At 40.3% G+C, this 14,615-nt stretch overlaps 1 protein-coding gene across 17 annotated transcripts in view; it reads left to right on the forward strand.

Moving 5' to 3' along the window:
* cadps2 (Ca++-dependent secretion activator 2) overlaps positions 1-14,615 on the forward strand; it is a 607,285-nt gene that overhangs the window by 204,837 nt on the left and 387,833 nt on the right. For all 17 annotated transcript variants that reach the window (XM_059652338.1, XM_059652341.1, XM_059652344.1 and 14 more), the window contains exon 3: positions 12,710-13,042. In XM_059652338.1, coding sequence (XP_059508321.1) covers positions 12,710-13,042 — 333 coding nt within the window. The remainder of the gene's footprint in view (positions 1-12,709; positions 13,043-14,615) is intronic.

Raw genomic sequence — 14,615 nt, forward strand, 5'->3', positions numbered from 1 at the left:
AGGCAAGGAGGTGAAGAGAATGTAAGATCAAAGTTTTGAAAAGCGTGAGAGTTCTGGATAGGGGAGAAAAAACTATTCCCACTCAAAAGAATTGAACGGTGAGAGTGCAGATTTAAAGTGATTTGCAAATATGATGTGGAACAAAAACTTCTTCACACAGTGACTGATTTGAGTCTGGATTGCGAAGTCTAAACATCTGGTAGACTCAATTAAAGCATTGAAGAGTGAATTAGAGTCCTAGAGATATACAGCTCGGAAACAGACTCTTCGGACCAACTCATCTATGCCGGCTAGATGCCCTGTGTAAATATTGTCCCATTTGCCAGCATTTGGCCGTATCCCTTTTAAACCCTTCCTATTCATACACCCATCCCGACGTCTTTTAAATGTTGTAATTGTATCTGTCTCCGCCTCTTCCTCTGGCAGCTCATTCCATATATGCATCACCTGTGTGAAAAAGTTGTCCCTTAGGCCCCTTTTATATTTTTATATTCTTCCCCTCTCACCTTAAACCTATTCCCCCATGCCTTGCACTCCATGCCTCTATTAAAAAAGCCTTGAAGACTATATATTTTTTAAGTGGTTCTTCACCTTTTCAGTTCAATTCAATAAACAATAACAATACAGCAAAGCTTTTCAGCTAAATAGATTGCTCATGAAAACATCATATTTACTTGCAATTACTATGGTCACTAGTTTTGTCCACACGCGCACTATACCAAATCTCCGAGCACGCATGGTACCATAAGTCTAGAGATGTTTACCCTATCCATGCCCCTCATGATTTTATAAACCACTATAATCACATCCCTCAGCCTCCAACACTCCAGGGAAAATAGCCCCAATCTAATCAGCCTCTCCCTAGAGCTCAACCTTCAAACCCGGGAAAGATCCTCGTAAATCTTTTCTGAACCCTTCCTAGTTTGTCAACATCCTTCCTACAGGAGGTAGACCAGAATTGCACACAGTATTCCAAAAGTGGCTGAACCAATGCCCTGCACAACCACAACATACCCTCCCAACTCCTCTACTCAATACACTGATCAATAAAGGCAAGCATACCAAACACAGCCATCTCTGTCCTGCCTATCTGCAACTCCACTTTGAAGGAATTATGAATGCACCCCCCAAAGTCTCTTTGTTCAGCAACACTTCCCAGGACCTTACCATTAAGTGTGTAAGTCCTGCCCTGATTGGCCTTTCCAAAATGCAGCACCTCACATTTATCTAAATTAAACTCCATCTGCTGCTCCTTGGCCCATTGGCCCATCTGATCAAGATTCCATTGTACTCTGAGATAATCTTCTTTGCTGTCCACTACACTTCCAGTTCTAGTGTCATCTGCATACCATACCTCCAATATTCACATCCAAATCATTTATATAAATGACTAAAAGCAGTAGACCCAGCACCGATCCTTGTAGCACACCACGGGCCACAGGCCTCCAGTCTGAAAAGCAACACCCCCACCACCACCCTCTGTCTTCTCCCTTTGAGCCAGTTCTGTGTCCAAATGGCTAGTTCTCCCTGTTTTCCATGCGATCTCACCTTGCTAACCAATCTACTGTGAGGAACCTTGTCGGACACCTTACTGAAGTCTATAGATCACATCCACCACTCTATCCTCAACAGTCCTCTTTGTTACTTCTTCAAAAACCTCATACAAGTTAGTGAAATATGATTTCCCAAGCACAAAGCTGTGTTGACTATCCCTAATCAGTTCTTACATTTCCAAATATATATAAATCCTGTCCCTCAGGATTCCGTCCGACAACTTGCCTACCACGGATGTCAGGCTCACTGATATGTAGTTCTGTGGCTTTTCCTTACCCCCTTTCTTAAATAAAGGCACTATTTTAACCAACCTCCACTCTTCTGGCACCTCACCTGTGGCTGTCAATGATAGAAATCTCTCAGCAAGGGGCCCAGAAATCTCTTCCCTTGCTTCCTACTGGGTTCTAGGGTATACCTGATCAGGTCCCAGGAAGTTATGCACCTCTAGGCATTTTAAAATGTTCAGCACCTCCTCCAAATAAGGACATTTTTTAAGACGTCGCTATTTATTTCCCCATGCTCTCTATCTTCCATATCCCTTTCCACTGTAAACACTGATGCAAAATACTCGTTTAGTATCTCCCTCAGCTCCTCAGTTCCACACATAGGTAAGTTTGCTGGTCTTTAAGATTCCCTTCTCTCTCCCTAGTTACCCTTTTGGCCTCGATGTATTTGTAGAGTCCCTTGGGATTCTCCTTAACCCTATTTGCCAAAGCTACTTTATGACCCCTTTTTGCCCTCCTGATTTTCCTCTTAAGAATGCCCCTACTGCCTTTGTACTCTTCGAAAGACTGTCTCCATTCTTGCTGTTTATTCCCAACATATGCTTCCTTCTTTTCCTTGACCAAAACCTCAAATTCTCTAGTCATCCAACATTCCCCACACCTACCAACCTTGTCCTTCATCCAAACAGGAACATACTGTCTCCAGACTCTCATTATCTCATTTTTGAAGGCTTCCCATTTTCCAGCTGTCCCTTTTACCTGCGAACATCCGCCCCCAATCAACTTTTGAAAGTTCTTGCTTAATACCATCAAAATTGGCCTTTCTCCAGTTAGAACTTTAACCTTTAGATCTGGTCAATCCTTTTCTATTACTATTCTAAAACCGATAGAATTATGGTCACTGGCCCCAAGTGCTCCCGCACTGACACCTCAGTCACCTCCCTGCCTCATTTCCCGAGAGTGGATCAAGTTTTGCATCTTCTCTCTTAAAGGGACATCCAAATACTGAATCAGAAAATTTTCTTGTTCACACTTAAAAATTAATCACAAATTCCTCTCCATCTGTGCCCTTAACACTATATCAGCTCCAGTCTATGTTTGGACAATTAAAACCTCTACTACAACCACCCTATTATTTCACAGATAACTGAGACCTCCTGACAAATTTGCTTTTCAATTTCCTGCTGATTACTGGGGGGAGGGGTCTCTAATACAATCCCAGTAAGGTGACTGTCCCTTTCTTATTTCTAAGTTCCACACAAATAACTTACGTAGATGTATTCCCAGGAATAAACTCCCTAAGTACAGCGCTAATGTTAACCTTAATCAGAAATTCAACTCCCCCCTCCTCTCTTACACCTCTTTCTACCCTCCCTATAGCATCTGCACCCTGGAAAATTAGGCTGCCAGTCGTGTCAGCCCATGAGTCATGTCTCTGTAATTATGAAATCCAAGGCCGATGTTCCCAACCATGCATTGATTTCATCTGCACTATCTGTTCGGCATCTTGCATTGAAATAAATGCAATTTAATTTATCAGGCCTACCTTGTTCTAAGCTTCGCTCCTGCTTGCCCTGCCTGTTTGACTTGCTCCTTGTCCAAGCTGTCTCAGGCTGCTCTCTCTCATCACAATATCCGCTCTACCCTGCCCCACCCTCCACCCTCACCAGTATAAATCATCCTGAGCAGCTCTAGCCAATCTCCCTACCAGTATTTAGCCCCCTTCCAATTCAGGTGCATTTTGTCCTTCTTATACAGCTCACTTCTATCCCAGAAGAGATTCCAATCATCCAAATATGTGAATTGTGTTTGAGAATTTAAATAGAATCAATGTGCACTAGTATGGGGAATAGGCAGGAGTATGGGGCTAAGCCACAATGCTCATTAAAGAGCTGGTGCAGACATGATGGGCTGAACGGCCTCTTGCACTGCAACAGTTCTTTGACATCAATGTGTCCTGGCCTACTTAGTTTAACCCCTTTAATTACTTCAGTATAGAATGGCCAAAAGAACAATATCAACAGGGTAGAGCAGCAATTGGAAAATATGGAAGATGAAGAGAAGGTGGCTTGAAAAGACAATGAATTTGATGGTTGATTTTGAGCAGATAATGGTGAGATGATAGTTACAAGATAGTTAAATGTATATATACATCTCGGGCATCTCAGCTGTAAATGGGATGTTGGTCTGTGGCACCTAGTTCTACAGGACAGTAGACATCTGTTAAATATTCCTTTATACACCTGAGATCTTTGGACAACTCAATGGAACATAAATAGAGGCCAACCATTTTGACTTCTAAACATCCAATGTTTTAGCTTTTTGCTCAGTTTCCTGGTCGTAGGTAGTTTGTACACCTACAAAAGAAAAAGCTTCAGTTAATGCTGTGGCATGTGTTTTAAATGTTTTTTGTTGGCAGCGTATTATAAGCTTCACAGTACTGGTGGGTATTCCCATCCAAAAATTGCTCCAGAGTTCAAGAAAAAGCAATGATAAAAAGCTATATTGCCAACTGATAAGCTGCAGTTAGCTAGTTTCTGACCTGGGTTTCCTAGCTGCAGAGCTGTTTATTCTGAAATGTTCATGTAGCTGCTGCATTGATAAACTTTTTGACACTTAAACATTGAGTAAGTGTCCAAGTAGCTGTTTGAGAGCTTTTAAAGGAATGTTATTACTCATGTGCTGCATTTTGTTGCTAACTAATTGAGGCAGAGCAATGCCAGTTTTGTTAATACCTTAAATTGTGATGACAAGTAATTTTCTCTTACTTCGGATGTGTGTAAAATTGGTATTTATGGTGACCATTTCATTTATCAAGATAACATTCGTTGATATTGTGGAATGAACCAACATTTCCTCTTTGGTCATCCAGTGAGAGGTTGTGCTCAGTCACCTTGGCTCTGCATGTGCGAAGTGTCCTGTTCTCTGACATACAGCTCAAGCTCAGAATCCTCCTGTACTAAGCCAGTAGGTAATGTTTCTACTCCCCACACACTTGTAGCACCGCTCAGTGATATTGAGAATGCCATTCAGAATTGCACTTTGTGACACTAACTTTGATCCAGAGCTGAAAACGGCATGTTAACTTGCTACCCTGCAGTAAATTTGATTTGTAACCTTCCCAAGAAGTGCATTCTCACTAGATTTTAATTCCAGAAGATAAGTGCCCACATTGAACTTTTTAAACCTTCAGGCTGAAGATCTTAGGTCCTTCAGTGTGACATCTGGTTTAAAATCTTCTTCCTGCAAGCTTTGACAGTCTGAAGGGTTTAATTAGCATTGATTCCTTTCATTAATGGTCATGAGTTCTGGATGTTTTCGCTTGAGTTCAGATGAATGAGGGAGGAATCTCATAAATTCTTATAAAGCGCTAACAGTTCATCCCCTCCCCCCACTGCACCACACAACCAGCCCAGCTCTTCCCCCCCACCCACTGCATCCCAAAACCAGTCCAACCTGTCTCTGCCTCCCTAACCGGTTCTTCCTCTCACCCATCCCTTCCTCCCACCCCCAGCCGCACCCCCAGCTACCTACTAACCTCATCCCACCTCCTTGACCTGTCCGTCTTCCCTGGACTGACCTATCCCCTCCCTACCTCCCCACCTACACCCTCTCCACCTATCTTCTTTGCTCTCCATCTTCGGTCCGCCTCCCCCTCTCTCCCTATTTATTCCAGTTCCCTCCCCCCATCCCCCTCTCTGATGAAGGGTCTAGGCCCGAAACGTCAGCTTTTGTGCTCCTGAGATGCTGCTTGGCCTGCTGTGTTCATCCAGCCTCACATTTTATTATTATAGACTGTGATGTTTGTTTTTGTCATGACTCACTGGGGTCATGAGTTGGAAATCAAGTCCCACTGTTCCCATTGAGGTCACAAAAGTTAATGATTTTAAAGAGAAATATGCAAAATCCTTCAAAGTCACCTGCTCCAAGGCCTTCTGGAGCAGAAATAGGAATGCTACCAGTGCAGAACAAGAAACCAATTTTTTTTAAGAAAGAAGGTATAAATGACTTGGATGGAAGACCAGTTGTGGATATTATAAATATACCTGTTCAGAGATGTTATAACATACCTCTGGAGAAGGTAGGACTTGTAAACATAGATCATCTTGGCTCAGAATTGGGAAAGGACCAAATTTCCACAAGGGCTGATTTTAAGAACCCAACTCTTTTTTTGATGTTAGTTTTTAATTGAACTCAATCTTAATGATCGCTGCTTAAGGGGTTTTCTGACTGCACACTTGGAGTCAGTCCTCCCTTTAAACTGTTCTCATTAATTATTTTTAATCAACCTGTTCAGCCCTGTTCTTGCATACCTCTGGAACAAATGGGACTTGAACTCCAAACTCTCTAACTTAATGTAAAGTCCACTGAGTACCATTTGCTCAATCAATTCTGTAGCTGTTCTGTTTGAACAGTAAAGATAAATGCATTGATGACTCTTCACAGCAAGCAGCAAATGTTAATGTGTCCATTGGGAAATAATTGGAAAATATTTAAAATTCATGTAAAAACTGAACTTCTGCAAAACTGTCATATGCTTCTCACAGTTGAACCCTCCAAAAATTGTTGAATCAATTTTTGAGGGTTACCTCACTACCATAACTTGCATTCATATCTAATTTATTCCCTTAATCCAAAAACTTCTAACATTATATTCCACAAAAGGAGACCATTCAACCTGGCAGACCTATGCCAACTCTTTGTAAGAGCTATTCAGTATATTCAACTCTCTTGCCCATTCCTATAATGCTGTAAATATTCCTACTTGTGTTTGATCATCTCCCTTTTAAATGTCCCCGTTGAACCCCTCACATCCAAATTGTGGTGAAACTTAGTCATTTGAGTCAGACATTAAGGGAATATAGGTGCAGGAAATTCTTGAAGGCTGAAAAAGGAGCCGACAAATAACCATTGTGCAAAAACAAATAGTAATCAATTGGAGATTGAGTTTACTGCAGGTTTGATTGAGTAATAAATTATGGCTGGAAAACTCATTGTTTAAATTATCAGACCAACTTTATTATTAAGAATTATGTTTTATTTTCTGCTGGTTCAATAGTCAGTCTAGAACTAAAATAAGATTAACTGCATACATTTAGGCTGCAGCAGAGTGACAATGCCTGGCATATTTGGAAGCAAATCAAATAATAAATTCCTGTATTTAGTCTACAAGCACTCAGTATAATGAGTGTTATATATACAATAAAAGCAGAGAGAAAAGTAAATATTCAGGTCATTTTTCAGCTGGAACAATACTTGATGCATCACTTACATATTCTTGGAGTTGATATTCCTACACATGGACACTTTTGAATTTTAAACAATGCAACTATTTTTTATGTAAATGATCACCCCTTTCATATTATCAACATCAAGTACCTTGATCCATAAGTAAGAAATGTTGCATACTGGCAACATGAGTGAGAAAGAATCACTTTTATTGTCAGGCCAATCAGCTCTGATCAAGTTTCAACCTGACCTTCAGATTAAAAACTCTTCCTTTATTGACAGTGTATTTTCACTTGATGTTTCAATCTTCCAGATCTATATAAGGTTATCAGATTCTGATGTGTGTTTTAGCAAGTGGAGCGACCTGTCACAGAGCCAGCTTCTATAGTACCTGACGCTGCTTTTTAATGTTGCTTGACCATATTTTCAAGTTTGTGTCAACCAGGCTTCATTACAAACTAGTGTGGTCTTTGACATGCTGTTCACATTGCTTCCAGTGTAGTGCCCTGTCTTTAGCTTGTAAAAAAACTACATATCAATGTTCGCAGAAGTTACTGAAAAGCTCAGCAGGTCTAGCAACATCTGCGAAGAACAAAAATCAGAGTTAACATTTCAGGTTCAGTGACCTTTCCCTCAGAACTGAGAACCCTTCCATTCTGGGGAAGGGTCACCAGACCCGAAACGTTAACTCTGATTTTCTTTTTCCACAGATGCTGCCAGACCTGCTAAGCTTTTCCAGCAACTTCTGTTTTTGCTCCTGATTTACAACATCCACAGTTCTTTCGTTTTTTTTAAGATATCAATGTGAATTGTCAAATATTTATTTTTCTGTTTCTAAAGCAGGTCTGATTTCTGTTTTGAACTCTCTTACCTCACAGTGGGTTTAGAACTGTAACAGCCCAGAATTTATAATCACCTTTGCGATGTTATTGATGCATGCAATTGTACCAATGAATCTTAACAGTGATTACATCCCTCTCAGGCAGCAAGAATATATATATATATATATATATATATATATATATATAATATGCTAGCCACTTAATTACGCATTTCATACATCATAGCCAATCCAAGACATGTACATTGGATTTAGTCTGGAGGACACACAAGTGTCTCTTCCATCTATTGAAGAAACCAACAGGTGAGTTCTGCGTAGCTTTTCTCCAAGAGGTCAAATGCTATTACCTTCAAACCAAACACTTGATTGGATAGTAATAGACCTCCTGTACTATTAAGCTCCCGACAGCCTGAAAATTCTGCTCTTGAGTCTGTGATTAATCACAGGCTAGCAGTGGCACCAACCACTGGGGCATTCACCAAGGATCAATTAAGGGATTCTTAGAGATAAGTGAGTATTGATGAAAATAGGGTCATGATAAATGGTGCCTCCATTAAGGCTGTCATGGGGTTGGATTCAAGGGCAGAGCAAGGTCTCTTGAGTGATTGAACCCACCGACCTTGTGGATGTTATGTTCCTCAATTAGGCTCCAATTATCCTTGCATGAGGAGCTCTCTGGACGGCCCCTGGCAAAAATCCCCACTCGGATTTGATCAGTATGAGGTGGTAGGATCTCCAACACTTTTCCTGTTGTCTGATCAGATGTGCCACATTCAACTTCCCAAATCTCCCAGGGTGTGGCCGTTAAATTCCACATATGCTTCTGGTTAAAAAGAAACAGTTAACATCACAGGACTTCCCGATACATAAAGAATTTCCTGCAGGACCACAGTGACTAAAGTTGAAGCTCTGATGCTTTTCTTTGTTAAAAGTCACATGACACAATTCCAATCAGCTGAGCTAGTGGGCACGTGCTGGATTTAACATTACATGAAAGAGAGCACTTTTGACACTGCAGAATTCCTTCAGTACTATACTGGAGAGACTGGGTAGATTCTTGGTGCTTCAGCCACGGAGTGGTCCTTGAAACCAGTTTGTCACATTGGAGAGAAATTGTAGCATTAGTTTCAAAATGCAGAATTGCTCGGAATCAGTTTCTATCTGAGAACCTCCATCTTATTTCATATGTTGACCGCATACTTGTGCTGCAACAGTATAGCGCTCATCAGACTCAGGCACAATTCTGGGCATCGGCCACTGAAGAGTTGCCAGGGAAACCGCATGTGCAAGGAAGCAGCCAACCACAGAGCCCGTACCACATCTGAGCTACCCCATTGGAAACAGGAGCAGCAGGACCCTGCTGGAGTGAAATGTTAGTGCAAGGGCATGTGCTCGGAATTGGTGGAATCAGTACTTTACAACTGATCTCGTGTGTTGTTAAGTACATACTGTCTGTAGTTTGATGGGAAAAGAATTGCCTTTTAACAGGCTGATAGTGTTCAGCGTTGTGTTAAAAATTGGACACAGTGTGCGGGAATGCGTTTGGCCTTCACCATCTCTGTATGACTCCATGTATTGAAATGGATGAATACTTTACAGGGATTAAAAGAACACACCTTAAGAAACAACAATGGAGCATTAAATAATGAATAATTGTTCCATATTTCCCATTTTTGTCAAACAGTACCCTGTGGAAATGTCATATAATTATGATTAATTTGCAACCAGTCTGTACAGATTGTGAAGCAACTGGTGCTGATCTACAAATGTCTTTGACAAATTTGTATCCTTATTCTTTAAACTGAAATTTTATTTTATTGGCTTTCATTTTAGGAAGTAGGTTTCATGAATTTAATAATAGGTGCATTTATTTGGCACACAGAATTCAAAATGTCCTGAGTATTTTATACAATGAACTATCGGGAAGTGCATTAATTTGAATGGAATTATGTTCACATAATGACATATTACAGTTGTTATTTCTCCATTTAATCTATTCATTTGGGTTCCTTAAATGTAAGTAATGGCTCAGTTGGCTGGATCGTTGGTTTGCGATGCATAGTGATATTGACAGCGTGAATTCATTTCTATTTCCAGTATAGTCATTGCAGGAAACTATTAAGGACCCTCCTTCTCCCCCCACCTGTTGCATGGTGATCCCTAGGTTAAATCATCACTTATTGTCTCTCTGTAATGAATGAGCAGCCCTATCGCCCAGTTGGAACATGGTGGCTTTATTAGACACCTAATGACCTAGAGATTAATGTATACTTTGAAAACAATGATGCTGTTTCCACTGCTTTTGAGAAAGCTTCCTTATGTCATCATGTTTTGTCACATTTGTGTTTCCTTGTGTTTCATCCTTGTTCATTTTACGTTCCTTTGGCCACGCATTGTAACTCAGCTTTACATTGGTGATGCTGTAGCACCTCAGCTTTACATCTTACAGAAGATCTCAGCCTGTATAATAGGAAAACACCTGAACTCCAACAAGCTGTACCTCTCATGGTGTTATAAGTTTTACTAGTCAACTGTCAAGCTTGCAAAATTAAAAGTATGTTTTAAATGAAGATCAATTTTAATGTGAGGATTGAATATGCATTCCGTAGTCAGTTTCTAATCTTACTTCATTGAATACTGCATTCATTTTCACTTATGGCAATCCCAGAGTCATATAATCCTCATGTTGTGGAAGCAGGCCATTTGGCCCATCAAGTCGACACTGACCCTCCATCAAGACCCACCACCCCCTATCCTATCCCTGTAACCCTTCATTTCCCTTCAACACTTGCGATCCACCCAGCTTGCACAACCCTGGACACTATGGGCAATTTAGCATGGCCAGTCCATCTAACCTGCACGTCTTTGGACTCTGGCAGGAAATCAGAGCATCTGGAGGAAACCCACGCAGACACAGAAAATGTGCAAACTTCACATGCACAGACAGTCACTGAGGGTGGAATCAAACCCAGTCCCTGCTGCTATGAGGCAGCAGTGCTAACTACTGAGCCATCACGCCACCCAAATATAGTCTCCAAACAAAAAGGAAAATAAAGCTGGAAAATAGTGGAAAAGTTAGAATTTCCATCAACATGGGCTCGGAGAAATAACCAATTTGTGTTTTAAAGACACAATTGGAATTGAAAGGGAAGAAATTAATATGGGTCACAGAAAAGGATGAAAAATAAGGATAACTTCCAGAGAGACTGGAATTTGAACAAGTTTTGGACCTTGCTCCTTACATGGGCTGTTGCATTTTTTTTCAATTTGTATTGTGGATCTAATCATAGTTTCAGGCCCATAAATATATGCCAACTCGGACTCAGGAGGAGCGTCAGGATCATTTATAGACGAGCCAGTTATTGGCAATCTGTCCAAAATAATGAACAGAGTAACTTTTCTGATTAGTTGGCAAATTCCTTTGCAACTACATTGGCTTCTACCCTTGTAGCATTAAGGGGAGGGACCAACTCTCACACATTTCATTGTTAATGTGATGTAAATTTAAACTTGACACCTACCTCGTGGAGTGGTTGAGGCAAAAAAAAGGTGCACTTAAGGGGAAACAAGCCAGGCACATGAGGAAGATTGTAAATATGTTGATAGAATGTTATAAAATGGCAAGAGTCTGAGATGGGGCATAATTACCTGTTTCCCTGTATGGTAAATTAGCTGTTTCTGTGCTGTGAATTTCTGTGAACAAATAAATTAATAACTATAATACAACATTTACAGGAAAAATTATATTTCCGGATCCCCAAAAGAACAATCATAAAGTGTTGCATGTATGACTATAAATAAGAAGTTCACCTGAGCTTACAATTTGTTTTGTAGAGGTGTATTCTTCATAAATTTCTCACCGCTGCAGAGTTAGTGTGGCATGATTCTTGGAAATTGCAATTGGCCTCAGCTCAGGAAGCTATTTGTGTATTCCACACCAGATTTTGATTTGAGGAACTGACTTTCAGGTATCTCTGAATCTGCTTTATCACTTAAATAGCTTAACTGATTTAAATGTTTTGTTGTTTTTGAATGCGGTTTGGCTACCCCAAGCCTTACTCGATTGTTTGAACAATTTCAGATAATTGTGCTAAACCAAGTTGGGGCTCAAAATGAAAATGTATTGTAGATGGTTTTTAAGCTCTTTTGTGCTTTGAAACTGGATTTAAAGGGATAGCCATTGAGCAAAATCTAGATTAAAAAATGTTTATTTCCACAGGCTTTCCCATAGCTTATTCACACCTTGGCATTTCTTAAATCCAGTTATGGGATAAGTGTATCATTGGCTGGGCCAGCAATTATTGCCCATTCCTAATTGCCTAAATAGAGACACAACCATATTTCATAGGTTCTTGAGTCACATGTGACCAGACCAGACAAGGATGGCAGACTTACTCCCTAAAGGACATTAGTGATCCAGATGGGATTGTACGACCAGCAACAGTGATAACCTGGTCGTAATTTAAGCAAATATTTTACTCCATTTTCTATTTTATTGAATTTACATTTCGCCATGTGGGCCTTGAACTGTTTTTGAATAGCTTTGCTAAGATGATTTTATGTATCATTTTATGTATGTTTTCTGCTTTTCTTAAAAAAATTGTTATTGGATTGAGTAATCCACTATTTTTACAGTTGGAATCTTAAATCTTCTACTCAGTTTTTGAGTTTTGTATAGTTTTAAGGAACTGTTTTTAGACTGACAAATGATCCATAGCTAAAATTTTAACATGTTTTGTTTTTCTTTACGAATAGCAATGGAGCAGCTCTGCATTACCACCATTTTCTGCTGTTGTCTGTGCTTTTTTGGCCAGGTTTTGTACTGCTCAAATTTGATGATTTGCTTTTCTTTCCATTCCAGAGTTTTCTGAAAAGTGATCGTGTCGCCAGGATGGTTCACAGCGGAGGGTGCTCTGCAAATGACTTTCGAGATGTCTTTAAAAAGAACATTGAAAAGCGAGTACGCAGTTTGCCAGAGATCGATGGCCTCAGCAAGGAGACGGTGCTCAGTTCCTGGATGGCCAAGTTTGATGCTATTTACAGAGGAGAAGAAGATCTGCGCAGTAAGCCTGCTCGGATGGCCATGAGTGCAGTGTCGGAGCTCATTCTTAGCAAGGAGCAACTGTATGAAATGTTCCAGCAGATCCTTGGGATTAAGAAAATTGAGCATCAATTGCTTTATAATGCTTGCCAGGTAAGCTGCTGAACGAGGTTTTCATATTGACCTTAAAAAGCGTGGTAGTAACTTCATCTAAAAATAATGTGGCCCAGTTTTGCATCTTTATATAATTTCTATTAGATTGATGTTGTTACTCCATTACAAAGCACATAAAGGGTTTTACAGTTCATTAAAGATAAGGTTCACATCCCTGCAATCTGATTGTGTAATATTACTTTCTTCCAGGTACGGTGGAAGTAAAGAAGTGGTTTGTAATAGGATTATTATTTTAAAACATCTTTTATGATCTCGTGGCACACTGGAATGTCTTGCAGTTAATAAAGTACTTTTGAAGCATGGTCACTATTGTTATGCAGTAATCTGTTTCTCCACTGCTAGGTCTTACAAAAAACAATGGGAAAAATGACTAGGTAAAGTACTTCAGTGATGTTACTTCAGGGCTAAGCATTGACTAGGGCACTAGTAGAGGCATTTAACTCTTCTCTGATATTGTGCAAAATGATCTTTTATGCGCACCTGACCAGACAGAGAGCACCTTAGTTTGTAATCTCACTCTTTTTGAAAAGGACTTCAAAAGGGAGGAACACTTCAGCCTGTGCTGCAACAAATCTGCCTGCTGCCAGAGTTGAATCTCACCGAGGCCGGGCAGTGCAAGACAGCGAGTGTGGAGACCAGAACATCAGTTGTGTTGGAACTCAGTGAAGGAACCCCATGAGTGTGAATTTGGCTCTAATTTAACAGGAATGTGATTTGCTATTGCACTTTTTAGAGGTGGATAGAAGCATATTATGAGACTGTGATTACAGCAAGGACAACAATATATTCTGGCCAGCAGTTGCCTTTAAAATAATCCTTTGGATTTTATTTCCTTGCAAGTTGGAGATTCCAAAGTCCAGCAATGACCGCTACCCTGCCATTTCTGGGAGGTGAGATAAGTGTATAATAAAATGATTTTAAATCTCATAACTCCAGCCTTGGCGATGGGTCAGGTCATAATGCCCTGGAAGTCTGCATTATTTGTTTATTCCAAAGTGATGTTGTTTCCAGCAGTGAGTCTCATAACAATTTGTTCTGGTTGACAGGAGATTGAACTGAATGATTTGAAGTGGTGCACTTTTGTATCATGTGAACATTCTTAACTCCGCCAAGTGTAAATCAATCCCGGAACTAGCATTGTTATCGTCCTTTGGATTGCGGGTACTAATACAGCATCAAATTATGAGCAGTTCTTTTGCCGTTCTGTAGTTCCCATCAGTTGGACTCGCGATTTGAGTTTATGAAATTCGTTTATCTGGATCCTTCGGAGTGGAATGATGCTACTTCTGGTTTGAGCCAGAAAAGACCAGCTGTTTTGTCAGTTTAGTGAGACAACTAGTGGAAATCTGATGTACAAATTCATCATCAGCAGTCTGCATAATGATGAACGTTTGACTCATTCAGTGAAATACTTCAAGTTGATGTCTTAAGGCTCCTGGATAGCCATATGTGCAGGAAATGCATCATCAATCCCCTTCCCTCCATCATAAGTTCAGAAATCGGACTGTTCACTGTTGATTGCAAAATATTCAGCAGCTCTTGTGACTCCTCA

This window comes from Stegostoma tigrinum, chromosome 18, assembly GCF_030684315.1.
Source record: "Stegostoma tigrinum isolate sSteTig4 chromosome 18, sSteTig4.hap1, whole genome shotgun sequence".
In the NCBI taxonomy this organism is placed as follows: domain Eukaryota; kingdom Metazoa; phylum Chordata; class Chondrichthyes; order Orectolobiformes; family Stegostomatidae; genus Stegostoma; species Stegostoma tigrinum.